The sequence below is a fragment of the Denticeps clupeoides genome, chromosome 16 (assembly GCF_900700375.1).
Source record: "Denticeps clupeoides chromosome 16, fDenClu1.1, whole genome shotgun sequence".
Lineage (NCBI taxonomy): Eukaryota > Metazoa > Chordata > Actinopteri > Clupeiformes > Denticipitidae > Denticeps > Denticeps clupeoides.
The window spans coordinates 20,339,972-20,367,292 of NC_041722.1; the positions used below are offsets into that span (position 1 = coordinate 20,339,972).

General features: G+C 51.1%; 2 protein-coding genes and 1 non-coding gene across 5 annotated transcripts; 1 reads left to right on the top strand and 2 right to left on the bottom strand.

Moving 5' to 3' along the window:
* Positions 1-2,437: 2,437 nt before the first annotated feature.
* On the bottom strand, positions 2,438-23,665 carry LOC114765919 (leucine-rich repeat-containing protein 49-like). 3 transcript variants are annotated; one of them, XM_028956448.1, is made up of 18 exons: positions 21,592-23,665; positions 21,044-21,112; positions 20,889-20,964; positions 20,599-20,820; positions 19,686-19,782; positions 19,267-19,470; positions 19,033-19,099; positions 17,136-17,279; positions 14,949-15,010; positions 14,410-14,557; positions 12,890-12,973; positions 11,125-11,300; positions 10,946-11,041; positions 6,986-7,220; positions 6,144-6,329; positions 5,900-6,009; positions 3,066-3,210; positions 2,438-2,989 (listed from the first exon to the last, which is right to left on the bottom strand). In XM_028956448.1, the coding sequence occupies exons 1-18, from the start codon at positions 21,643-21,645 to the stop codon at positions 2,774-2,776; spliced, it is 2,391 nt and encodes a 796-aa protein (XP_028812281.1). In that variant the 5' UTR covers positions 21,646-23,665; the 3' UTR covers positions 2,438-2,773. The 3 variants fall into 3 exon arrangements, with proteins under 3 accessions (XP_028812281.1, XP_028812280.1, XP_028812282.1); XM_028956447.1 differs by having other exon boundaries at positions 19,623-19,782; XM_028956449.1 differs by lacking the exon at positions 20,599-20,820 and having other exon boundaries at positions 19,623-19,782.
* On the bottom strand, positions 20,424-20,539 carry LOC114766460 (U5 spliceosomal RNA). Its single transcript, XR_003742792.1, has one exon. It is a non-coding gene; the product is annotated as a U5 spliceosomal RNA (small nuclear RNA).
* LOC114765921 (la-related protein 6-like) lies at positions 23,020-26,340 on the top strand. The gene is given in 4 exon segments (XM_028956450.1): positions 23,020-23,652; positions 24,260-24,458; positions 24,538-25,405; positions 25,408-26,340. Coding segments are annotated over 4 exon segments (1,821 nt in total). The 5' UTR covers positions 23,020-23,092; the 3' UTR covers positions 25,602-26,340.
* Positions 26,341-27,321: the final 981 nt, after the last annotated feature.

Consider the following 27,321-nt stretch of genomic DNA (forward strand, 5'->3'; position numbering starts at 1 on the left):
GCCTGGTCCCTCCATCTCTGAAGGTAAAAGGAAGACGCTCATCTAGACTCTTACATTTACATTTAAGGCATTTGGCAGACGCCCTTATCCAGAGCGACTTACAACGTGCTTTCAAGTTACCATCGATGAAGAGATCAATTCCGGTTCACTAGGACCCCAACTATGAATACATCTATTTTATTCACTCTGTTGTAGATTCTGTACACAAAGTTCGACAACAAGAACATTACAATTTAATCTAAATATTCTCTAAAGAGGAAGGTGCTGTCGTTTGAAGGTGCTCAGTGACTGAGCTGTTCTGACCTCGAGGGGAAGTTCATTCCACCACCGAGGGGCCAAGACGGAGAAGAGTCTAGATGAATGTGTTCCTTTTACCTTCAGTAGGTACCTTTGTAGGCCAGCATCAGTATTTTGAACCTGATGTGTGCAGCTACTGGGAGCCAGTGGAGGGAGCGTAGCAGAGGGGTGGTGTGGGAGAACTTGGGAAGGTTGAAGATTCCTCGGTGGTGGAATGAACTTCCAGCTCAGTCACTGAGCACCTTCACACGGCAGCTCAACACCTTCCTCTTTAGAGAATATTTAGATGAACTTGTAACCTTCTTCTTGTCTGACTTCTAGAACAGAGTGAATAAAAAGATTGTATTCATAGTTGGGGGTCCTAGTGAACCAGAACTGACCACTTCATCCATGGTGACATCGCTCTGGATACGGCCGTCTGACAAATGTCGTAAATGTAAATGTAATGGGACATGTCGCATCCCGTCCGGGGAGGTGATGGATAAGGGGACATTGGCGTCACATGTGACATTTCGGTGAGCATCTCCCAGACAATTTTTGATGGCACCTCTATCACGTCACTGACATAAGCATAAAGTATTCAGGTTACTGATCAAATATGCTTTCCAACCTCTCCTGTATAATGTAAATAACAAATGCTTGTATTATAACTGAGCATGAGCTGGAGACATCCTCTAAATATTCTGTTAAAGTGTCAAATTTTGATATATATACTTTGAGATATCTTTCACACATCTGAGTTCATGTTACAGTAGAAGGTCTGAGAAGGTCTGGGTGAAAGTGCCTGTTGGTATGTGTGTACGTGGACCCCGCCCTGTGCCCAGTGTCCTGGGATGGGCCCTGATGATGAACAGGCCTTTACGGAAAGCGGGAGTTCATATGGACAGGGAGGGGGTCGTTCATGTAAACATTCAGAAGGTGTCCGTTCCCACCACATACCTGAATCTTTCATGCTGCTGCTCCGTATCAGATATGGAGGCAGTGGTGGCCTAGCGGGGAAGGATGCGAGCTGCAGGTTCGAACTGCTCCCCGGGCGCCTGTCATGGCTGCCCACTGTCACCGCGATTTGGAAGAATTCTCTCTTAATCACATTATATAATAACATACAAAATCGTGCACATTAAAATGCTGCCCCTCTCGTTCCACTGCAACATCTCCGGGGTCGAGACACGCCCTCGCCAGGCCGCCGCCGCGGCGTACTGCAGGTATTCTGAGGCGTTACGGCACCAACGTGGCAGGATCTCAGATATCCTTCATTCCTCATTAATAGCTAACCCGAGGGCTCTTCCCTCCAACACTAATCAAAGGATTTGGTGGATTAGAGAGCTGGATTCCTCACTGACAGCTCTGGCAGCACGTGGGCACGGCGAGGTCAGACTATATCAACCAGGGCCCACACACGGCAAATATTACGCCCCGCAACGGCACAGTACGCGGCAGTGAGGTTGTGACTGTCATCTTTAAAGTCAGCGGTGCTGCGTTTCAATATCTCGTTCACCCTCTAGACTTTTAACAGCTAAATAGTGAGACGGAAATGCGGTTTCCACTCCGTCGGTCCACCCTGCCAAATAGTGAGCCGGTTGTTTAATTGCTTAAGCGCTGAACAAACCCAGTTATAAAAGGAAGGGTTATTACAGGAAACCCAGACGGTGTTTGGCGGCTTTTCACAACGGATCCGTGATGCATTCCTACAACCAATCCCTCACCACCAGAAGACGGAATCCAAGGTCAGCGGGGCTGGACACGGCGTCTCCTGCAGATCCCACAGCATGGATGTGCTCACACATCCAGAATCTGTTCGGCTTTTATGAGCGATTATAAGATGCATGGCAGCGTGTTGCACTCTGCATCAGTATAAATAATGTACCCCACTTTACACCAATCCAGTCTGGTTCCTGTCAAGTCGCTGATAAAAGGGATAAAATAATGTCCAGAGCATTGGATCAATTTACAGACACTGTAGGCAGCAGGTTTACACACATTTTAATAGCAAATTTTACCACCACATATACTTCAAAAAAAAAGTCTGAAATTACTGACATTTCTTAATAAATGTCCTGCCCAGTCATATCTGAGCATGAAAGTCCTACAGCACCTTGTTTCCCAGCGAGAAGGACATTTCACTACAATCACTACACCGTTCCAGGGGTGAGGCGAGACTCCTTCACATGCTTCAGAGAGAGCGAGGGGGGAAAGCTGTCAGCGGGCGCGGTGATTTAACGGGGACGGGAGCCTCGGGGACGCATTCTTCACTCACACCTGCTCGGCGTGACCCGTGTCAAGGTGTCACAATCGGTCTTTTTTATTATCAACAGAAATACAGAGAGTCAGGAGAGGTGCAGTGAGCCGAGAACGCGTCTTCTGTCCTCACATGACGAACGGTGGAGACGATGGAGTCCATCGTCCTCCGTCCCTGGGCGGCTCAGCGGCAGCAGCATGGTCCGGTGTGTGCGGAACGTTCCGGACGTCCTACCCGTCACTTAGTGTGTGTGAGTCTGCTGAGGCTGGCCTGGCGAAAGGCCGGTCGGTCCCTCATGTCCAACACGCAGTCCCGCACCATCTCCACAAACATGGAGGGCCACAGCTTGTGCAGAGCCTCGCCCTTAATGCTGGTGTCGGCCGCCCACTGCACCAGGCCACACAGGTACCGCTGCACCAGCTCCGCCCGCCGGGAGGCGTCCACAGCGCCCTCCTGAGGGGGGGAGGACAGGCAAGGTGAGTTAGGACACGCCTCCGTTCGCTGTAATGTAAGGACCGGCGGACGGTACCTCCTGGCCGTCACCGCTGGGGTCCCGGACGGGGTAGTTGAAGAGCGCGCGGCTCAGCCCCTCGCCAAGCTGCCGGCCGTCCTCCTCGGGAGTCGGGCCCGCGCGGCGTCCACGTCCCTCCAACAGGAACTGCAGCTGACGCTTCCTGCAGGCACGTAGCACACAGGCGCGTGAGAGGACAGGACGAGGGGAGCTCTAATTGTGTCTGCTCGCTGCTTATGATTTAAATAAAGTGAAACCGGACTCCAGGCCAGTGGTCGACCACGAGGACTCCCTGACAAGTCCCGGAGACGGCAGCACAATGGTCCCTTTCAGGAGGTATTACGTGCGGAACCTGGCACGGGTGACCCAGCGCAAAGGGCCGGGCCCCGTATAGGAGGTTACGGCGATTTTATTACCCCGGACGGCCTTATCGTCTGCGGCAGCAGCGTCTCTACAAATGTCCGTGGACGAGAACATTACTAGTGGATGTTACATCAAACGGCCCGGCCTTGTCTATCAGCACTAATCTGGCGGAATACAGCACTGCACCGACATGTTCCCAACTGGTGCCAGAGCGGAGAGGTTTTGGCTGGAGGGTGAAATACCTGTTGGGGTGAGAGAGAGAGAGTGTGTGTGTGAGAGAGAGAGAGAGAGAGAGAGAGAGACTGGCCCTGTCTTGAAGCAGAAGAGACAGGGTGGAGTGTGTGTATTTATCTACACTGCCTACAGTATTTAGGTAGAAAGAAAGTGTAATAAGGTGGTAGTAGCCTAGCGGGTAACACACTCGCCTGTGAACCAGAAGACCCAGGTTCAAACCCCACCTACTACCATCGTGTCCCTGAGCAGGACACTTAACCCTGAGTGTCTCCAGGGGGGGACCGTCCCTGTAACTACTGGTTGTAAGTCGGATAAGGGCATCTGGTAAATGCCGTAAATGTAAAATGTAAATGTACTAAGGCAGATTTGCCATTATATATCCATCCAATTTTTTAAACCATCTGTCCTGCTTCAGCACAATTACCACTGAAAGTGAGGGGGACGCGTTGGATTCAACAAGCGACCCAGACAGGGCAACTCTACATGATTATTATTATATAAAAATATGCAGCAATTAAAGCCAAAAGCACTTCATTTTTGGCACAAAACCCTCATCGGCTGACGTCCTTTTGACGCATCTCTTCATGGCTCTCAGGACCGGTCACATAGCCAGGCCTCGTGCCGCAGAGACAGCGATCACCCCGCTGGAGTTAAGGAGAGCCTGATCCCTGCGCTGAAATGACAGGGTGACGGGCCAAAGGAAGAGGTGGAAGGAATTCCTCCAGAGAAGCTGAGAGGAGCTATTGTTGCGGCGCTGCGGTGAAGCCGCGACTGAGGCGATGCGCCCTGCCGGGGCAAGCTGCGGCGTGCCAACGTCGGCCACACACAGAGTTCACGCACACCAAACACTCGCTACCACACACGCACCGAAATGCGGGATTCAAACGAGTAGATACGGACCTTTTCTGCACCCACAGGGGTCCAAATGAAGGCCTCTGAGAAATGTGCCACTCGGGGGCAGGGAAGTGTCATTATCACCCACTGCAAGACATCAGGACGAGGACATCTGGCTAAGGCGTAACGGAATGTCAGCCACTCTTTTGTCTTTTTGTGGGAACTTTGCTCAGCTGGCATCTAGTTGGTGTCCTAATGTTCATGGGGACTGACCAACACTGCAGGAACCTGAATGGTCCATCTAGGCCAGGATGGGCAACATATAGAAACAATATATATGAATGACTGGGCCACCCACTAGAGGTAAGGGATACTAGCTCACAAGCTCGGTTCCAGTGTCGTCATAGGTGTAATTTGTCGGGGGGGTTAGGGGGTCATGACCCCTGCAAAGGGCATCAGGGTGGTAGTGGCATTGAGGGTAACACACTCACCTATGAACCAGAAGACCCAGGTTCAAATCCCACTTACTACCATCGTGTCCCTGAGCAAGACACTTAACCCTGAGTGTCTCCAGGGGGGGACTGTCCCTGTAACTACTGACTGTAAGTCGCTCTGGATAAGGGCGTCTGGTAAATGCTGCAAATGTAAATGCATCAGGGTGGTAGTGGCATAGAGGTTAACACACTTGCCTATGAGCCTGAAGACCAGAAAATCCCAAGTTCAATCCCCACTTACTATCACTGTGTCCCTGAGTGTCTCCAGGGGGGGGACTGTCCCTGTAACTACTGACTGTAAGGCGCTCTGGATAAGGACGTCTGGTAAATGCCGTAAATGTAAAATGCACAAATCAGATCCAGCTAATTTAACCCCCCAATATATTCACATCATTAATAAATATGTGAATTATCTTGCATTAATAAGTTGTTGGATTTCTGGATTCATTTCATTTGCCCGCCAAATAGCTGCATGTTTAATCACCTGGTTACTGACCCGCCTGCCGAATACTTGGTGTTAACCAACCTCTCTTGTTTCAGGGTGTCCGGACGTTTAATACATTATATTTTTTGCACTAGCTGCAGGCCAATTAAAAGTTGGTCGCCCCTGTTCTAGACATTCTCTGTGTGAACTGCCATACACTGCTGTTTTTTTAATAGCACTCAAAATAACTCGAATATTTTTTATTTCTCTGCACACACTGTGCACAATTTCTTTTCGTAATTTAGTTAAAAAAAGGTCAACCTTTGACCCTCTGTGATTCCGGTTCTGATAGACTCTAGTTAATATACTTTGCATGTAATGAATGTCGCGTATATGAAAGTTTTTTTTTTTTTACTTTTCCACAACACATTGTATTGTATTGAGAAGCATTTGAGATGAACATATTGAGATGAACACACACACACACACACACACACACACACCTGCTCTCTTCCAGCAGCAGCAGCAGACGGCACCGTGGTGTTTTCGTGGTGGCGACGTGGCCCAACGTTCCGAACAGTCGCTCAGCAGCGATGACATCATTCATGGTCACCTGACAAGTCGAGTGGCACCATAGCAACAGCAAGAAAGCGATTTAATTAGACCCCACGTTTCAATACGCTTATTATCAACATGCTGAAACACTCTGCTGGCGTTAAAAGGTTTTCAAGTCACTTCCTGCCACACCTCCACGCCGTTGAGCTTCTGCAGGTTGAAGTGGTGCAGCCGGTATAAGAGGAAGGAGCGCCACAGCGCCAGGCCGACCACCGGATTCCCCTCAGGGTGGATGGTGAGCTGGTCCAGACGCTTCACCTGAGCCAAGGCAGCCAGCTGTGGTAGTCGGCTAATGTTGGTCTCCAGGAAGACCAGGTGCTGCGTGAAGGAGCAGGTTGGAAAGAGATAAGATGACTGAAAAAAGGAATATTTAAAACCTTTTTCCAGACATTCCAGACTACTAATAGTGGTATAAATTACTTAAACAATGACAACTGTGTCACCTACATGGTACGAGCCTGTATAGTGATATCAAAAAATCTTATCTTAAAAAATAACGTCTCATAAAGTCTTCATTTGAAGCTGGTTACTGTACTGAAGCGGTCATGACTTCTCAACCTGCACAGCAATGACACCTACGGAATTGTTGGGTAAATTGGAAGTTTGTAAAGAAGAACGAAACAGCGTCAGCATGCAGGAAAAGTACAAGATGGCTGGTGGTAGCCTAGTGGGTAACACACTCGCCTACAAACCAGAAGACCCAGGTTCAAACCCCACTTACTACCATTGTGTCCCTGAGCAAGACACTTAACCCTGAGTGTCTCCAGGGGGGGACTGTCCCTGTAACTACTGGTTGTAAGTCGCTCTGGATAAGGGCGTCTGGTAAATGCGGTAAATGTAAGATGGAGCATGGTCCAGGATCAGTTTGAAGGTACAATCTATACTGGGAATGTGGGGAGTGCAGTGCTGGCTTCTGCACCATCAGAGCAGAGCTCAAGAGCAGCATCTTGGAGGGAAGTGTTCGGCAGCCTCACCGCTAGGTTGGGGAACTTGACTCTGATGCGTGGCAGTGTGGGAATGATGGCGTCGAAGCTGATGTAGCGGAAGGCGATGGTGGTGACGGCGCCAGCGGTCTGAACGCCCCAGCCCCGCTCCAGGGCCTCCAGGGCCCCGGGACCGAAGAGCCGCAGCGTCTCCCCATCCAGCTCTGCCAAGTGGCTGTCTGACAGAGAGAGGCTCTGTACGCTGGTGCCACCCGCCTCTGACAACCTGGAGACGACACACAAGGACACAAACACATACACGCAGACATTTATCATGTTTTTGTTCCTAAATCTGAGCAGATCCTGGTCCTGCCCCCCTCCCAGATAAGGGGTCCGTGAGAGAGGTGAACTGGGGCGGGTCTCAGGGATACCCATTCTCCTGCCTGGAGAGGCACAGTGGCCCCCGAATCCCACATACCTCAGGATCAGGTGCCCGAGGATGGACCAGTAGCGGCGAGGCACTGCCAGTCTAATTAACCCGTTCATATTTCACAGGCTGAGAATCTAGAGCAGGCAAAGAAACGGAGCAAATCGTGGAAGGTAAAGAAAGAAAGAGAGGTATCACTGTGGCCTTATGGGGAAGCTTGGAGCAACATGGCAATAATTTGATGCCCGTCTTCATGCCAGAAGGAGAGAAGTCAGAAGGGACTGTAATGGGAACCTCGCGTTACAAGGCTGCCATTGTAGCTGCCACTAAATCGGATCCCAAGGTGGCTTCCTATTATCTGAGCGCTCAGGCCTGCCTCCCCCTCTTATCTCCATCGTACCCTGCAAGACAAAGCGGTCTGACCTGTGGAGAGGGCTCCATCTCCCTGGGAACCATACAAACATTCAGTGCTGGATGAGAAGATGCGTAAAAGGAGGATAAATGGGGTTACGGACACTAACCGAAAAGTCAGCGGAACAAAGGCGGAGTCAGGAGGAAAGGTAAATACACCAAGGCTGATAGGATTGTGCTTTAGCAGATGAAGTAAGATGAAAGCGAGCAAATACAGCAAAGGAATTAAGTGAAATGGACAAGGAGCAGAGGAGAAGGCTGCCTGATGATAATAGGAAGGGCATCTTCTGAAATTCCATATATCAGAGTTGAAAAAGAATGTATCTGAGCACAAATGAATCAGCATGTATTCGATACACAAGCAAAAGCTGAGACCACAGAGCTGGTTTTTATTGAAACGTGGCCATAATAAGATTTCAGCAGCTATGGAAAGTGAGGGGCAGAAGCTGAACCTTCATCATCAGGCACTTTACCACTGAGCCAAGAATACATTATTCAGCCGGCACCTCTCAGTTCAATCAGCAGGGCTTCCATCACCGGAACTCACGAACACAGGCGAAAAAGGCAGAGCGCAGGCTACACAGAGTCCATTTCCTCTCCCAACTATAAGAACTGTATCATCGCATCAACATTTCAGTATCTGTGCTATTGACAGTATGGACAGGAGGGGGTTACAGGCATACAGGCTCCTCCCCCTTTTAGAAAAGTTCATCTTCGGGGCGTCAGAAATAATTACACAGCAACAAAAAGGGCTCTACAACATACCGACAACGTCCTGATCTATCTGGTCACTTGTGGAAAAACCCAGAAGATAAAAATGCTGAGACACTAGAGAACAAGTTTCATGCATGTCAGAGTGAAAATATGGCCCACAATTCCTGGTACTTGGTGTGAAAGAGTCCTCCGATCCAGACTCCCTTCCTTGATTATTTCCACCCTCTTGCTGCGTGGTCTGGCCATTGGCCATAGGCACGTTCCGGGTTCCATCTCGCATTGTTCCTACATAATCGTCTCTGATAGCGGACCTGGTGCCGGGAGAGCCGACCAAGGCAGAGTGGTGACAGTAGAAACACAATTTCTGGGAGCGATCTTGGCTATTCAGCGGGGAGTGAAATTTAATTAAGTCGGGCTCTGATGCCACAGTCAGTGTCTCAAACAGACTCAGGCTCAGTCCTTTTTCACACGTGGTTTGAATCACACAGCAAGTCTTCACTGAACTCTTCATCAGTCGACGTTAAAGTACTGGATGGTAGATCTGAAGCTCCGCATGTTAAAAAGGCGGATCCTCTGCAAGCGGCGTGGGCTACGATTGCGGTTCTCTCTTCTGTAAGGTGGTCTGTTGCCGAGAGAAGGTGCCGTGGGGCGGCCGGCAGAGCCGTCACGGTGGTAATGGAGGGAAGGTTTATACCCCCGCCTGGCCGGTCACTGCATGGCGCTGAATTAAAAGAAGGTATAAATAGTCCTCAGCCATCCCCCTTCCATCTGAGGGGGGTTTGTACCAGCTTTCACAAAGCCCCCGATCCTCCTTCCCTTCGGCCTGGATGAAACTGAGAGCGTGTAGCGATAAAAAGGCTTCAATGGGAAATCAAAACGGATCAAGAGGCAAACAGGCGGCGTGACTCACGTCTATACTGCCGACTAATGGACTTCCGAGAGGCTGCTGGCGTGCAACTCGGGACGGGTGCAATTCACCAAGCAGCATTTTTACAAATGCATCAACTCCAGATACATCTTTCATAACTCCGTTCTAAAGATAAGAACGATCTTATCTTGAGACAAGTCTGAGTAATCTCAGTAATCAGGCCCGAGCAGCCTCGGGGAAACCAGAGGCCGTGATTGGGAACAGATTTTGAATTTTTGAAGGTGTGTTTCCATTTTAATCATTGCATACTTATTTCATAGCGGTGCTATACGGGTTACAGATTCCATTAGGGGCTTTTAAGTCGATTGGCCTGATGATAGACCATCAGATTACATCAAAATTCGAACAGTCGGTGTTTGTTTTCTGTTACACCCCCTAAAACCCGAGAAAAGTCATGTATGTCTGTGAACCTACACACACACGTTGGTTTTTCAATTGCTGCAGTGGAAAAAAAAAGGAAAATGCGAAATAAAAGACAGAAATCTTAGGGTGCTAGTAGCCTAGCGGGTTACACACTTGCCTATGAACCAGAACACCCAGGTTCAAACCCCACTTACTACCATCGTGTCCCTGAGCTTAACCCTGAGTGTCTCCAGGGGGGGACTGTCCCTGTAACTACTGATTGTAAGTCGCTCTGGATAAGGCCGTCTGGTAAATGCTGTAAATGTAAATGTAAATGTAAGTTCTATTAATGTTCTATTTGAGAAGCGCTGGTGTGAACTATAAAAAATAAATCTTTCTCATATCCAGCTTTAAACACAACCTGTTCAGCTTTCTCTAACAATGTTTGTGGACATGACAGTGCCTTTCAACAGTTTTTGTCCTTCTTTTCTCTTTCTGACTGACACACAGACACACACACACACACACACATCCCCAGCATTTGCAAACCTCTGTCTGATTTTGATGAATGATTCATCATGTATTGTGAGTAGATAGAAAGCTTTTGTTCCGCTCTCCCCTCTTTCATTAAAGTAATTTATTCTCCCCTCTCTCTTCGTCTGGTTCTCAACCCAAAAGGTGCAAAACTCACGTATAAATATGCAACATAATTCATTACGTAACAGGTTTAAATACAGAGCTGGGGACTCAGGTAAAGTCCCATTATCTGGTGCTTGTATGGAGGATATTCCAGCATCTGGGCCCGGGATGAAATGGGCCACTGGATGTTGTCCCGTGGTTCAGACTCTAATTAGGACGAAGGCGCCCGCCGCAACACACAGGTACTCCTACGGCCAGTGATGAATTGCTACGCTACTTGTTTATGGTGCAGTAGCACCATGAAGACCTATTAGAGAGAAGAGCGTCCTGCTCCTGGGAACAAGTGTAACGAACACTGGTTCAGAACAGGGGCAGCTCGACCGTAGCAGAGGCCAGTTTAACCCCAGTTTTAGTCGGATCCGTTATACACACGCATGTTTAATTGTCTATATAACGGTCTATTCATTTTTATAATGGTTTATTAGTAGCATATGGGCAGTGGCAGAGTCAGAATATTGTTATTCAGCACATTTTGACAGTGAAGTAGTACCTTGGGTCTCGAGGGCTGTTGGGGCGACTGGAGGAGCGTAGCCGGTTTTCACTGCCCCCCGGTGGACAGTCCGGTGCTGATAACGGGCTCACCCGTCTGTTTGGGGGGAGAAAAGGACAGGGACTGTTCAGTCCACCAGTAGACTGCTTCATTCCCAAACCCTCCAGATGTGCCACTACCTGGGCTCGTCCGGTGAAGGGTCCTGCGCCAGCCCATTGGTGTGGGCGGTGCTGTGGGTGGGGCTGCCCTCCGAACTCACTTCCTCCTTCACGCCATTCTGGGTGGGCAGATCCAGGCAAGCCTTTAGCTCCTCCCACTGCTGTGCAGCATTCCGAATGGCCAGACGCCGCTTCTCCTGGACAAACGAGAGACAGTAATGGGCCGTTTTCAGCATCCTTCTTTCATGCAAAATATCCACACGATTCCACCAGTCCTGATAAAAACACATTTGCTGTTCATGTTCACTGCAGCTAGCCTGCAATTATTCACTCAGAGGCTCAGAGCTCAGAGGTAACGATTTCTGACAGCAATCATTTCTGTATGATTGTCCACAAGGGTTCAGAAATATTAAAAAAAAATTTACATCTACTATTCGGGTCCTTAATAAATATTTCTGACCTCTGTAATCGTTACAGACCCTGAGAGATGTTGTACTTTTATGAGGCATGCATATTACATTTTTTTATTACTGTATAAAGCTCATTTGTGCTGAATAACAGCGTTGATGGACATAAGTGGACAGAAGGTTGTGGTATTTAAAATTTCAGCTCAAAAGGTCTCGCATCCTCAATGCAGATGACATTTGGTCAACAGATTATATTTATGATATCATATTTAAATGATATTTAGGGGCATTACACCCTCACAACAGCCTCAACAACACAAGGTCAAAAACAAATCTGCTTAATGACAGCAGAGACGCGCAAAAGTTCAGAGTTCTGCATGCAGGCCTCTGTTCCTGTATCTGCGTATTTCCTGCTTTAATTAGGATCTGCTCAGCCCACGACGGGATCGCTGCCCCACTCAAACACTACACAGAGTTCGTCACCAGGGATTAGCTGGTTTGGATTACGGAGTGCATTAAAATACCGGCCACGCGACGGCAGACCCAGGGACGGAAGTTTTTACAGAAAGGAATTGTCTGGTTATTGTTACCCATTAAATCGACATTTGGAGAAGCTTTAAAAATCAACCAAAATATACATGGCTGACTGGCTGTAAATAATTGCCTGTGGTGATAATAATCTGAATATATACTGGGATTCCGTTTCAGTGATAACAACACGTATAATTAGTTAATTTCATTTCTTTTTTCTGGCCTCCAAAATTTTCTTTGACAATTGTCCATTTTCCCATGATGCTCTTTGCATGTGTTACATATTAAAGTATTAAAACGTCAGTATCCTATTACAAATTATCAGAGGAAAAATGCAAGATGGAAAAAGGGTCTCTTTTATCCCCCAAAGAACAAAAGCATCTAATGAATAGGAAAAGGCCTGCAGATACTCTTCTGAAAAAGATCATTGTTGAGACCTGTGAGTCTTTTCCTTGTGAATCCTTTTTAACCCCAAATCTGAAATTACAAGATTTGAATAAAATGTAGGGCTAACATACCCCATATTTCAGACCCATTTTTACAGCATGGGGCGTCTTCACTAATGTTCATTTTATGCCTTTAGTTGTGTGCAATTATCTTTGCCACCCAGAAGTTGATCTTTGATGAGATTAAAAGGGGGAGGGGCCTGTACGCATGATTGACAGCTCATCCCAGACAATTTAAACTCCCTCCTGTATGTCAGTGGACGTCACAGATGTGACCACGCCCACCACCACCAGCACAAACATGCAGATTATCATTCAATAAATTCAATAAGACCACTTTCAGACGTGATCTGCAAAAGCCACGGGCGTAAAATGAAAGAAAACCGGCTCGGCTCTCTGTACCTTATGAACAGCCTGTTTATGAGTCTCTCTCTTCTTCTCATCCTCCTTTCGGGCTAAAACACAAGCCATGCGTCTCTCCTCCTCCTGTAATATAAAATCAATGGTAAAATCTGAGTGGATTCGGACGTATATTTCGCAGGCAGGCCCCAGCAGTTGAACAGATCACAGGAAGGACTATTCGATGCAGCACGACCGTGCCCAGCTGTTTGGGTGATATGAAATCTCCCAGCATGCATTGCAGCAGATGACCTCGAATAAAAGCAGCTGAGCTGCTGGGACTCTGGGACAATGGGTCAGTGTCAGCCTCCACTGACCACATCAGCTGTTCAATAATTCATGTAATTCCGTAAGGGCCATTGGGATAAGGCTGATATTGGATATAAGATAGTAGCATTGAAAATCTTGCAAACATTTCAGACATTTAAACAGAAATGGTACCATTTTCATGATACATATAAGCTGACAGTAGCCAAATACTAGAAAGGTTCCTGCTGAGACACACAACTCTCATAATTGAATATAATTTTTATTTCCTGCTCTGGAGCACACACTCCAGTTTGCCTTGTGTTGTGTTGACCGGTTGTCCCATGGGCCCTCGTCTCTGTCAGTGGCCTGCGGCAGGAGTGTGTGTGTGTGTGTGTGTGTGTGTGTAGGAGAAGCTCTGTCTGCAGCTCTGCCCCACATTTCCCTCAGCAGGAGCATAGTCCATCGTTACCAGAATCAGCTCTGGCTCTGTGCCATGGCCCTAAAAAGCCAGAACTCTTCCAAACCTCCAGGTTTTCACAGGAATGCGTGCGTGCATGCACACACACACACACACACACACACACATAAGCCATTAACAGAACATATACTGCAACACAGCCTCCCCTCAATACTACAGAGGAACCCAGGGACAGATCAGGAGGACTGGATCAGATGCAGATACGAGGAAAAGTAGCATCACAGAACATATTAAATTGATATTGATTAAATTGATTGATTATCATTCCTCAACGCATTTTGTTATGTTACAAATCATGTCCAGTCAACTGGTATTTCCACAGATACAGAAACATCTCAAGGATGATCGGGGGAAACAGGAGGCACCTGAGCTACATTTTACTTATGTACAAGTGATTTCTCAGTTGTTTTATTTCTAATAAATTTGCCAAAACCTCAATTAAACATTTTTCATGTTGTCATTATGGGGTGTTGTGTGTTGAGCAAATAATTTAATCCATTTTGAATTAAGGTTGCAAATGTGATGTGATATGCACCGTCCCCACACACTGCTCCCCGGGCGCCTGTCATGGCGCCCACTGTCACCAAGGGTGATGGTTAAATGCAGAGGACACGTTTCACCGTGTGATGTGCTGCAGTGTTTCACAATGACAATCACTTCACTTTCGAACTAAAACTTTATTCTGCCGAACCAATTTAACACGCTGACACTGTTTCCAAAATTGAAAATAATAATCAGGATATGAATGATGTTTGATTATGGAACATTATCGTGGAAGTATTGGAAATACTCTTACTGTGATGCGCTTCATGTCCAGGGTCCGGAGGTGAGGAACACAGCGCAGGGCTGCCTGTCTGTACCATGTCTCCTGGGCTACAGGGTTCCCATCAAGGGTGAGTTCACAGAGGGAGCCCGACTCACCCAGACACGCGAGGTCATCAAAACTGCATACACACACACACACACACACACACTTCACATGCCTACATGCATTTTTATCAGAGAATTTCTGTATATTTCACATGACATCACATTTAAAAAAAAAGACACTACAGACCTGGCTTGTTTCATCACTGGGGGGGTCTTTATAGTTATTATCTGAGGACCGCACCCCACCCATTTACATGCATTATATTTCCATACATCAGAATATCAGAATCCCTGCCACATCACAGAACCAGAGCAGACCGGCATGCTAGCTCACCTCCCCACCTTCACACAGCAGCACAAGGCTCCAGAGAGAAGCAGCGGCGGCCGGTGTCCACCGCAGCCAGAGCCCGTCTGCAGGCCCGGCCGCAGGGCGGGGGGAGGAGGGGGTTAAACGCTGCCGCTTACCTGCCGATGCAGTTGGAGCTGAGGAAGAGACGGCGCAGGCAGGGCAGCCGGTCCACCTCCGCCTGCGAGGGAGGAGACGGAGAGGACTCAGAGCTTCCCCGTGCCCACAGTCACCTTGCGGCTCCGACACGCACGCGCGTGCTCACATGCACGCAAAAACGCACAAACACACACAGACGGCGGCGCAGCGCGCCATTGCAGAGAGGGGCGGGGCCGAAGTAGAAGGAGCGAGAGGAGGGTGGAGGGGAGAGCTGTGGGTGTGCGCTAATGCAGACATCCTCACTACACACACACACACACACACACACACACACACGCGGATGGAGCAAGCAGGATGTATTTGGACCAATAAGGAACCCTACAGGAAGTGACCGGATCTGGTGATGAGGAGGGCGGAAAAGTGCCGCGTCAGCCACGCTGCAGGCAGTAAAAGGCTCCAGAGACGTCGGCAGCGTCTGCCCTGCGGTCTCCAACGGCGGGGACGGCTGGACAGGACGCGTCCTTCTCAGAATATCGCCAGGACAACACAGGCATGGCCATGTAGTGATGCCAGGTCCTCATGGCAGAATGCGTTTTTCAGAGGGCGTGAATCGTTGTTGTCCCCTTAGGCAGAGATCCAGGTCAGGTCACCATCACGATGGCCCGTATACACGTTGAACCGAAGTTTAAAGCTCTGATGTAGTGGGATACGTGAACAAATCCCTTACAGTAATCACGGCGTTTCCACCGGGAACTGAAATTACATGCGGAATCCTCGACGGAAGCGAGGCGGGTGGGTTTTCTAAAGACTTTTATTAACACGGCAAAAGCTCGTGGGCGTGGACGGAGAACGGAGCCCTGTGAGCAGAATTACCCCTCAGGATATGATGAATAATGCTGAGGTGCCACCGAGGTCCCCACACGCTGCTCCCCGGGCGCCCGTCATGGCCGCCCACAGCTCACCAAGGGTGACGGGTTAAATGCAGAGGACACATTTCACTGTGTGCACCGTGTGTATCACAATGACAATCACTTCACTTTCACTTTCAAATAGAAACCGCGGTCAACAGAGCAGTAAAAAAACCGACCCAGTACTGCACCAGTAGGACAGAAGCCTAAAAAAAAAAAAAAAAAAAAGGAAAAGATTTACGGCTGAAAATTGCGTCACCGACGTCCTGCACGCCGACAGAATTCGTATTCCGGGGGAGACGTGCGCCCCCCCCCCGTTCCACCTCACCGCTCCGCGGCTCGGCTCCAAATTTAGCAGTGCGATGACGTCGCCTGGCAGCTGATGGTGCACGCCCCGAGCCAATCAGAGACCGGCACGGAGATGAATAAGTGAAAGGCGAGTGGACGTACAGGGGAGCGGCCTTTGTCTGGCTGTGCGCCATGGTAACAGGCTGCACCCCCACCCCACCCATGCTGGCGGTGTCGCGGCTCAGCCGCTTATTACCGGGCGACACGCAGGCCGTTCTGAAGCTGCAATCGGTGCTTCGTCTTTAAAAGAGGAATTCCTTTCAGCTCGCGACTACGGTGGCTGTGTTCGAGTGGGCGGAAAGACCTTTCTGGAGCATCTGCCCACCTTTAAAGTGCAAATCTCTCCCTCTGACGATCCAAACGCGTTTCCCGAGACATGCAGGCGGGTGGCCTGGAGAGGGAAGCATGCGGTACATGCGACGCCGTGGCGAGTGTAATATGCATATCCCAGACCAAAGCTGATTAGAGCGACCGTTAGCCCTCCTCTCGGCCTTTAAAGATCCTTCTACGTAACACAGGTGTCCTGTCATGGCTGCCCACTGCTCACTCAGGGTGGTGGGTTAAATGCAGAGGACAAATTTCACTGTGTGCACCGTGTGCTGCGCTGCTGTGTATCACAAGTGACAATCACTCCACTATAATTCCCTATAACATCAGAGAGGTGACAAGCCCGGTCTTCAGCAGGTCACCAGCATGACCTACAACCGCCCACCTCCGTGCTCACAGTAGAAAGCGCGTGAGCTATTCCACCCCCATTTTCATTCTCAAGGGTGTTTCATAACCAAAACATGGTCCAAAAAATGCAGCATTTGTCCAAAAAAACTACTCCAAACAGTTAAAAAAAAAAAAAACACCCACTGACACGACACTGTCACCCCTTTAACAATGACAACGTAAACGAATGCACAGAAACACGCGAGCATCAGAAGTCGCGCCGGGCGCCGCGCTCACCACGCCGCTGATTACGTTGCGGCGCAGGTTGAGTTCGGCCAGCGAGCCCAGGCCCCGCAGGCCCTCCACTCTGGAGATCCGGTTTCCTGCCAGGTTCAGCACGCGCAGCTCCGACAGGTGGGACAGGTTCTCAATCCGAGGAATCTGGGAAGATCAACAGAAAAAATGGACGAAACCTCCATTGGACGGATATTAGCTGTCTGATTTCAGCCTCCCGAACAACTATCATGAATCACACCCCAGAACCCTCATTTCCTACGTTCAACATGCACGCTGTGATTGTGACCCCAGATATGCAGATCCGCCTCTCTCGGTGGTTTACGGAGCATGCCGATGTGCTTTCTCTGTCACATGAGCTCCCCCTCGCCACATTACACTCGATTTCGGTTCCCGTGAGTCCGAGCGAGAGGCGGCTTCATGTCGGACGGAAATGCCCCTCCCTCCCGGAGGTCACAGCGGGCAGGTCGGGTGACGCGATGCGACCCCAGGGCCCCGGTGGAAGAGGAAGCCCTGACTGCAGAGGGGCTGGCAGGGAGGCAGATGAAATAAACACATTTTTACGGCCCGGTCTCCTCCCGCTGGGAGCCAGCATGGCGTCCTGCTCCGTCACCGTTGTCAATGCAGCCTGGTTCAGCCAATCGGCGGCCCATGGGAAGCACTTAATTAGATGCGGTGACTCAGACTCCAGCCTGGTGGTCACTTCGCGGTCGCCTGGGCGCTGGAGGCACCGCTTCTCTGCGCTACAGATGCGCAGGACCGCTTGGAACGCGTCCAGACAGTCCACAGGAAAGAGGGACCACCATACAGCAAGCAGTGGCACTGATGGGGACTACTGGGACGCGGTCAGCAGGTGTTTCTAATGTCCATTCTCAGCCCCGCACCTGAGAGCTTTGAGGACGAGGATGTTCCCAGGCCACATCCCGAAACCCCCTCCCCTCCGTCCATCTCTCGTCAAAACAGATGAGATAATCCCACGGAAAAACGTTTCACGGGTTTACGTTACACGTCGCCAGAGCGGCGCTCTCCGTTCAGGCAGGTCAGGCATCCCAACTATGCCGCTGTGGTTTGGTCTGCGGATAATCGCTTTATTCCACCTTCTCCCGTTCTCCGCTGGCCCTTCCCTGCGGCTGACATTCGAATCGCGTGACCCCGACACATCTGATGCAGCTGTAGCGAGGCGTGTGCATGTGAGCGTGAGAAAGTGTCCCCAGGACGTCCACCGACATGCCCCGAGTACAAGGGGCATAAAGGGGAATGGAGGGAAACAGAGGAGAGAACTTCTTAATTACACACCAACAAACAGGCCTGAGTGGGTAGTTAGATCGTCTTCTACCACTGTGGCTCAGTGGTAGAGCGCGTGCTTTTCATGTATGAGGTAGCGGGTCTCCATGGTGACCGTCCCCACGCACTGCTCCCCGGGCTCCTGTCATGGTGCCCACTGCCCACTCAGGGTGATGGGTTAAATGCAGTGGACACATTTCACTGTGTGCACCGTGTGCTGTGCTGCTGACAATCACTTCACTTTATTTATTAGACACTCGTTGTCTCCATCTGATTATGGAGACAACAGAAAGAAGACATCGATGCCGCGGCGGCTCCACGCGTGACCCCCAGGAGCGAGCGGGATTTTTCTGGAACGAGAAGGCGCGGTGGGGGCCTGTTTGAGGGCTGGCCGTCTGGAGGTGGCTGGTGACATTCTCAGCGGCGTGCCACAGTCACCAGCGCTCTAATTATGCACGCCGAACACATGCAGGAAGTTGCAGCGTGGGCGAGGTACGATTGCGCCACATGCATATGAGTTACCACCTGCGGATGCGTAGGTGCTCCAATTAACATAAAATCCTCCCCAAACATTGGGAAAAATGGTCATTAAAAAGGAAATAAGGGACATTAGTACCTCATTACAGTGCAAGTCCAGAACATCGAGGTTTGTCAGCTTCTCAAGGCCGCAAATTCGTTGAATCCTAGAAAAGATCGACCATCACCGTGTTAATAACAGAGACTTTAAAGACAATTCTGATTTAACGATCCACCGAGGTCAAGATGGACAGGCTCGAGCCCACACGTGGTCTTTTGAGGATTATTACCGGAAACCCCCCCCCCCCCCCCACACACACACACACACACACACCTGTTCTTGCCGAGCATCAGCACCCTGAGAGACGTCAGAGTGGAGACGCCGTACAGGTGGGAGATGCGGTTGTCATGCAGGTCCAGGAAGACCAGCCAGCGCAGGTGCTCCAAGTTGCGCATGCAGGAGATGCGGTTGTGCTGGAGGTTCAGCAGCCGCAGCTTCTCCACCCTCTCCAGCAGGGGGCACTCTTCCAGGCCACGCCTGACCGGGGAACGGAACAGGAAATGGGACGGGCTCTATCAGAAGTCAACTGGAATCCTACAATAATACATTACAAGGCCGTGGGGAGTGAAGTTTTTTGGTTCAGGGCAAGGGAGAGAGAGGAGGGGCGGGAGAAGGCCGATGGCTCTGACCTGCCCCCTGCTGGCGAGTGTTTGCTAACACAATTCCGCCGGAAGCACTGGTAGGAATCTGACCTGTCCAAATCCAGGCGCTCAGGAAGGGCAGCGTAGTCATCATGAGAGCGGCCACCACAGGGGAAGCCGAGGGCGGAGGCTGTAATCACATCTCCTGCTGAAGAGAGACGCTGCACTTTAACACCACGGAAGGATGCACATGGAAAAACGGTTCTGTTCCATATTCCGAAAGCCAATAAAGTCACGTCAAGTAGGAAGCGGCCCCGTAATCGGAAGGTTGCCGGTTCGAATCCCGAACCGCCAAGGTGCCACTGAGGTCCCCTTGATGAAGGTCCCGTCCCCACACACTGCTCCCCGGGCGCCTGTCATGGTGCCCACTGCTCACTCAGGGTGATGGTTAAATACAGAGGACACGTTTCACTGTGTGCACCGTGTGCTGTGCTGCAGTGTCTCACAATGACGATCACGTCACCATTTAATTTAAATAGCGATACACAGAGACACCGTCCTTTCAGGACAATAGTGCAGCCACACAAAAGACTACAGAGACAGTCCAAGACAGGACAACATAAAGTGATAAAGTGAAGTGATTGTCTCTTGTGACACACAGCAGCACAGCACACAGTGCACACAGTGAAATTTGTCCTCTGCTTTTAACCATCACCCTTGGTGAGCAGTGGGCACCATGACAGGCGCCCGGGGAGCAGTGTGTTGGGACGGTGCTTTGCTCAGTGGCACCTTGGCGGATCGGGATTTGAACCGGCAACCTTCTGATTACAGGGCCACTTCCGTAACCCCCCCCCAAAAAGAAACAGAGCCCCCAAAAATATTGTAAGCTTTTTGATACCCGTCTCCACGGAAATGTTTAGTAAAAAGGCGAAAGATTTGTACGTGATGAAGAGAAGCCTGATAAATTGTACAGACGCCCTTGTTTTGCAGTAGTTTAAGTAGCAATGCTGTGCGAACATTTTACCCGTGACGTGAGACGTGTTGCTCTGGGAGCCGGGGGCCCCTGCGCTTTGCGTGAGCCGGCGCGGATGAACCCTGTAGGACTGCGGCCCCAGGTCACCCATCACCGCACCGCATGCTGCAGGAGGGGGCAGCATGGCATGCTCAAGGCCCGCCAAGTCCCCGACGAATGCCAGCGCGGGGCTGTGGGCCAGCCTGGTGCCACTCAGTGCAGCGAGCCTGTTTTCTGAAGGGACACGGTTGACAGGGACCCTCCCGGACTGGCTGCGTGGTTAAAAAATTTGAATCGCATACCTGGTTTTGCGGGATTTATCCTCAAGGCGTCTCCCGCGATGTCTTTTGTTAAGCCTTTCGATACTTGGAGATCCAGCTATGGGGAAGATGAGGTAAAAAGTCACCCGGTGGAGCAACAGCAATGCTGGTTTAAAGACGCGTCGTGGTCAACTCACTGGCCTTGGCACCACTTTATCGGGCACCAGAGACTTCACTGCAGCCAGATGCAGTTTGTAACTGTTTACCTGGGGAAGAGTCATATTTAATACCATAAAACAGTCGGAAAGAGGGAAAATGAACAACGATCCATGGTACGATGACAGGGTTGCCAGGTCTGGTCAGCTGGGCGAATTGGAGAGGTTAAACACACTTTAGGCGTCCTCTGGTCTATCCCATGACCCCAATACATCGATAAATCTATTATTTATAACGAACTGGAATAGAGTGCCTGGAGCAGAATTTCTCACATAAAGCTAAAATAATGAAGTTGCACACAAAGCTTCATCTCCTACCACAAGAACAGGGCCTAGAAGTGTAAAACACAGATAATAATGGTTAAAAGGTTGGAAAACAATAATGTCCTGTTCTCGCTTTAGGTAAATCCATACTTGTTTGACATGGGGACGTATGTCCCGTTAAGATATTATATTGTTATATTATTATATTGTTGTATGTTTTGTTGCGGACGCTCGTTATTTCCCGACTTCGTACGGATGGAACGTACCGTGGGCGCCAGGAACCGCGCCGCGCCGCTGCCGGCCTTCCTCTGCGGGCGCATTGCGGTCGAAATGTATTTAATTGCTAATTTAAACAGTTAAATAAACTATTTTTTTAAAAAAAGGATCAGCGGAGCGTCTTGCGTGTTTCTATAGCAACGACAGATTGTGGCTGGTTACCACAACATCCGGTCCATCATCAAAATCAGTTCGTCCGGAAACAGCCTCCCAAAATCTGAGTTCCGGGCTTGATAAGACAGCGTGGGGGTTGCATTAAAGGTTTTGTCACTTTTAGTGTCGCTTCTATTTATTATTTATTTCATGTTGTATATTTGTATTTTATCTGTAATTAAACTATTGACATAATTTAAAAAAAAAAAATTACATTTACAGCATGGTACACGATGGTAGTAATTGGGGTTTGAACCTGGGTCTTCTGGTTCATAGGAGAGTGTGGTACCCCACTAGGTTACTACCACCCTAAACAGGACCAACAGGCACTTGAAACAAGCTGCCAGGTTATGGATGGTTTGTGAGACCATTTTATTACAATGCATGAATACCTGCTGTTGTTTATATAATGTGGACTATTTGTTACCCCGTGATGCAGAGAAAGGAAAGTACTGTACATACAGGAAGAATAATGTGCAAATCGCTGCTCATAATTAGAGTCGACTGCAGTTATTGTCGCAGTGAAGCCAGTCGCAGCCCAGTATTACTTCCTTTTACGATCTTTCACCACGTTCCTTCCATTTTTATTCTCCCGCCATTTTTTACTCCTAAGAACCGAATACGGTTTCTGGTGTAGAATCACGGGTGTCACCGTAACTTGCTGGTAATACCTGTAAAAATACCCTGCCTGAGTCAGAGAGGAGGCCGTTCTCGGCGCGTTCCGTCCATTTTTATTCTCCTGCCATTTTTCACTCCAGTAGGGGGTTCATGTTTGGGCGAGGGCCCGTCAAACGGCTTAAATAAGAACGAAGTACGGTTTCTGGTAGAATCACGGGTGTCGGCGTAACTTGCTGGTAAAAATACCCTGCCTGAGTCAGTTCTCGCCACGCCACACGACCCCACAGGGCCCGAGCGCTCCCTCCTGACACTGGCGGGCTTTTAAAGAGGAATGTGGCCGGACCAGCACCGCACCTTCCCAGCAAATTCCTTGTTTAGGGTGGTAGCTGCCTATGAACCAGAAGACCCAGGTTCAAACCCCACTTACTACCATCGTGTCCCTGAGTGTCTCCAGGGGGGGACTGTCCCTGGATAAGGGCGTCTGGTAAATGCTGTCATTTACCACGAAATAAAACCCCCAAGTCGCGCCGGATTAGAAGCCACCACGTCGCCCGTTCGCGTCCTTCCCGGCCAGAAGATCCCCGCCGAGCCCCTTATCCAATTTGCGGGCGTGATTGGCGGCCACGTGTAGCGCATGACCCCGCGGCCGGGCTATATAGGGCAGGGCGTGGCCGGCGTGGCCCCCTTCCCCGGCGGGTAAAGACCGGGGTCCGAGGCGCGATGCACGCCCTGATCAACGCGTTCCTGCGCTGCCTGTCCTTCCTCTTCCCCCCCTCCTGGCTCCGGGCGGCGTTTTGCTGGTGGGTTGGGGATGAGTGCGCAAAGACGCCGTGGCCCAATCCGCGGGCTCGTTTCAAGAGCACAAAGCCTCTTATCCACCAGGAAGTCGCCGCCTCCCCAGCTCCGGCTCCGGCTCCAGACCCCGCTGCCCGCGGCTCTCGCTTGTGGGGGCTCTGGCAGGCTGTGGAGCGCGTCTTCGGGGCTCCCTTCGCCGCCCGTGAGCGCTGGTGCCGCCGCCGCCGCCGGCGCGGAGACCCCCACCCGCCGCACCGCCCCGTGTTCGGCGTCGCCGCGCCGCCGAGCGCCATGAGCTCCGACGTCGAGGTGACCGCCGGGGACGCGCGCGAAATGGGCACCCAGGTGACCATCACCGTGGCCATCCAGGCGGCGGAGGACGAGGAGCCGGAGCCCGACGACGAGCCGTCCCGCGGCCGCCTGGACGTCCACGGAGGCGGCGGCAGCTGCAGCGAGGACGAGGCGGGGAGACACGACAAGTCCAGGTTCGCCCGGTCCCCGCCGTCTCACCTTTTAATCCGACTTCGCCGCACCTGTGGCGCGCAGAAGCGATCCCCCCGTCACGTGACCCGGGCTGTCGCCGAGATTGATTGGATTTCTTTGATTAATTTTTTGATAGATATTGATTGATAGATATTGATTGATAGATATTGATTGATAGATATTGATTGATAGATATTGATTGATAGATATTGATTGATAGATATTGATTGATAGATATTGATTGATAGATATTGATTGATATAGATTTTTGTGGGTTGCAGTGCTGAAGCATTCATGTCCAAATCCCCCCGATTTAAAATAAAAATCAATAAATGCGCACTGCTTTTAATATCGGCTATGAATTACGGGTTGGAATCGCTTACATTTACGATATTTACCAGACGCCCTCACACTGGGGACACTGGAGGGGGCATCACCCGCTGGGCTGTAACCCCCCTAATCACGTAGAATCCAGCAGTATAAATGGACGGCGTTGGTGTGGAGGCGTGGCCTGTGAACTGTGAAGTTTCGGGGGGAGGCGATGAATTCCACGCTTGGGCCGTGATTTGGCGCCGTCGGCGTAACTCTCCTCTCCTCTCCTCCCCTCAGCGGGGCTGGCACGAGCGGCGGCGAGCTGGAGGAGGAGAGCTGGCAGCCGCCGGACGCCGAGCTGGCGCAGAAGCTGGTGGCGCAGATCGAGTACTACCTATCGGACGAGAACCTGGAGCACGACGCCTTCCTGCTGAAGCACGTCCGGCGCAACAAGTTGGGCTTCGTCAGCGTGAAGCTTCTCACCTCCTTCAAGAAGGTACGGTAGCGACGGTTAAGAGCGTTGGTTGGTTCCAGGAAGTGGAGGAAGTTTCCCGCTTTTTTTCCTTGCCGCGCAGGTCAAGCACTTGACCCGGGACTGGAGGACCACCGCGCACGCCCTGCGCCAGTCCGCCCTGCTGGAGCTGAACGACGAGGGACGGAAGGTGCGGCGCAAGACCGCCGTGCCGGTGTTCGCCAGCGAGTCCCTGCCCAGCCGCATGCTCCTGCTCAGCGAGCTGCAGCGCTGGCCGGAGCTGGGCGTGGCGCTGGAGGGCAGGAACGGCGACGGGGGCGGCCCCGCCCAGCAGGAGCGGCTGATGGAGCTGCTGCTGAAGGCCTTCGGCGCGTACGGCCCCATCGCCTCGGTCCGGGTGCTGAAGCCCGGCAAGGACCTGCCGGCGGACCTGAAGAAGCTGAGCGGCCGCTACGCGCAGCTGGGCGCGGAGGAGTGCGCCATCGTGGAGTTCGAGGAGGTGGAGGCCGCGGTCCGGGCCCACGAGGCGGTGGGCGGGGACGGCGACGGGCCCGCGCCGCTGGGCCTGAGGGTGGTGCTGATCGGCACCAAGCCGCCCAAGAAGAAGGTGACCAAGGAGGGCGGCATGCGCAAGAGCCGCTCCCTCAACAGCCGCGTGCGGGAGCTGCAGTTCCACGCCGACGACTCGGCCTGCAGCTCCTCGGAGACCGAGAGCAACCCCACGTCCCCCCGGCTGGCGCGGAAAAGCCGCTCCGGCAACAACCTGAGCCCCTTCCAGCCGCCGAACAATCACCTGAGCCCCGCCGTGTCGCCCCGCTCCAGCCCCTGGTCCAGCCCCTGCCCCCAGCGCAAGTCCCCCGGCGCCGCCGTGTCCCCGCTGGCCAGCGAGGGCCGCCTGAGCCCCGAGCCCGGCCGCCGGTGGGCGGACTACTCCTCCGACAGCAGCCTGACGCCCTGCGGCAGCCCCTGGGTGTGCAGCGGCGGAAGCAGGTGGCGTCGCAGGAGAGCAGCCCGGTCGGCAGCCCCATGCTGGCCCGCAAGATCCAGAACGCCGACGGCCTCCCGCCCGGCGTGACCCGGCTGCCCCGCGGGCCGGACGGGACCCGCGGCTTCCACGCGCCCCCCGCAGGCCAGGACCGGGCCAGGAGCGCGGCCACCCAGACCTGACTCCGCCCGCTCCAGTCCGGTTCCCTCGGCCCCGAACGTCAGAGTTGCAGATATTTTTGTTTGGATTCCTAACTTTTATTTTTGTACACAGATCGTGTATAGTACGCTTTACGTTCGTTCATTTGGAATATTGTATAGTGGGGGTTCGCGGTGAAGGGGGACCTGGTGAGGACGAATGTAAATGTTGACCTTGGAAAGCAAGCAGCTCAGTGTTGGAAATGCCACTTCCGTCGGTGTCGAACGTATATATCTTAAAATAGTGTATATATCTAATATATCTGTATACCCCCTTCAATTATCGTTATTAACGTGGTTTTTGTCTGAATGTTCTCTACGTGCAGTGTTTTAGGTGAATGGGATTTAAACCATCTGCCTTTTTGTCTAGTTATATCTTTAAAAAAAAAAAAAAGAGAAAAGCCTTTTGATTTATTTAAAAACTGCTGCCACAGTCATCATGTGACACATTACTTATGGACTTTAATTTTTATTTGGCTTTTACGTTGTTTACCCCCCGGTTTTAAGTTGCTTTTTGGAAGATTTTTTTTTTTTGTTTTTTGACCCTCGTACCTGAAAGTGTTGGGGTGGCCTCTTCATTTTACTGAGCTGCTTCCGGTCAGTGTTGCATGCTGGGAAATGGAGTATTGGAGCAGAGTCCACAATGGCCTTTGCACCCGAGTTGGGGCAAGTTGTACAGTGTATTTCGTATTGTACGAAAAAAAAGAATAAATGACTAAAGAGCCTTGGTGTTGATGATTTTTACGGTCGGCCTGACTGGAGTTTTCCTTTCTTTAGGCAGTTGAAAGCACCGTCAAGATGGCACAATGGCCCGCGTTATGCGTACGTGCATCACTGTCGCTGGTGAGAATTTGCGCACAGATGGGCGGCTCATGAGCGACTGGAGAGCACGCACGTTGGCGCCGAAGCTGTTTTTTTCTTTTGCAGAAAGCTGCCAGCCCTCGACGGCCAATCGCGGGTCATTTTGTCCGCCTTTCGTACAGGCCGATTACGTGACCCAATGCAATTTTCTCTCTGGACAACAGGGGGGGGGGAATTGAGCAGTATTGTAAGGTTGTGGGTAATTGAGCGCCTATTACGCATTTTGCTGTGTGGAGCTCGTTATTAATTTTTTTACACCTCGGATGAAGATTATTAACTGTTATTAACGTTAACAACTGTGCTTTCGTCCTGGGGTCGCGACTGTGGCTGGGAAGCGAGCGGACGGCGTGCCGGTGGAGGGGCGGCCAGCTGGCTGGCTCTCGCTGGGGGAGGCGGTGTGGGAGGGAGCTGGAGGAAAAAGAGCTCTTGTTCAGCGGAGAGAGTCCAGCAGCGGCCGTGTCGCATGGCGAGGATTACACAACGCGAAGAAACGCTCCCGGTTCACCTCCCTGACGCCCTGAGGAAGGTGAGGCAGCAGGGCCACGTGGTGCGTCACTGGAAGCGTGAGAAGGAGTGGGTTCGTGTGAACTTCACGCACAGCAGGTTCAGACGGGTTCGTATGGATTTTACGTTCACGTGACGTTCCATCCTACACCAAGTTCCAGACCAGAAACCTGCGAGATTCACACGATCACAGCATTTCCGTACGGTCGGGACCTCGATCGTGTAGAAAACAGGCCAGAATCTATTTACAAATGGATTTTATTTGATCACATTTATGTACAAACCGCAGGAGCTGCGATGCAGAGTGCTTTATTCATGCACTACTCACGTCGTAAAATTA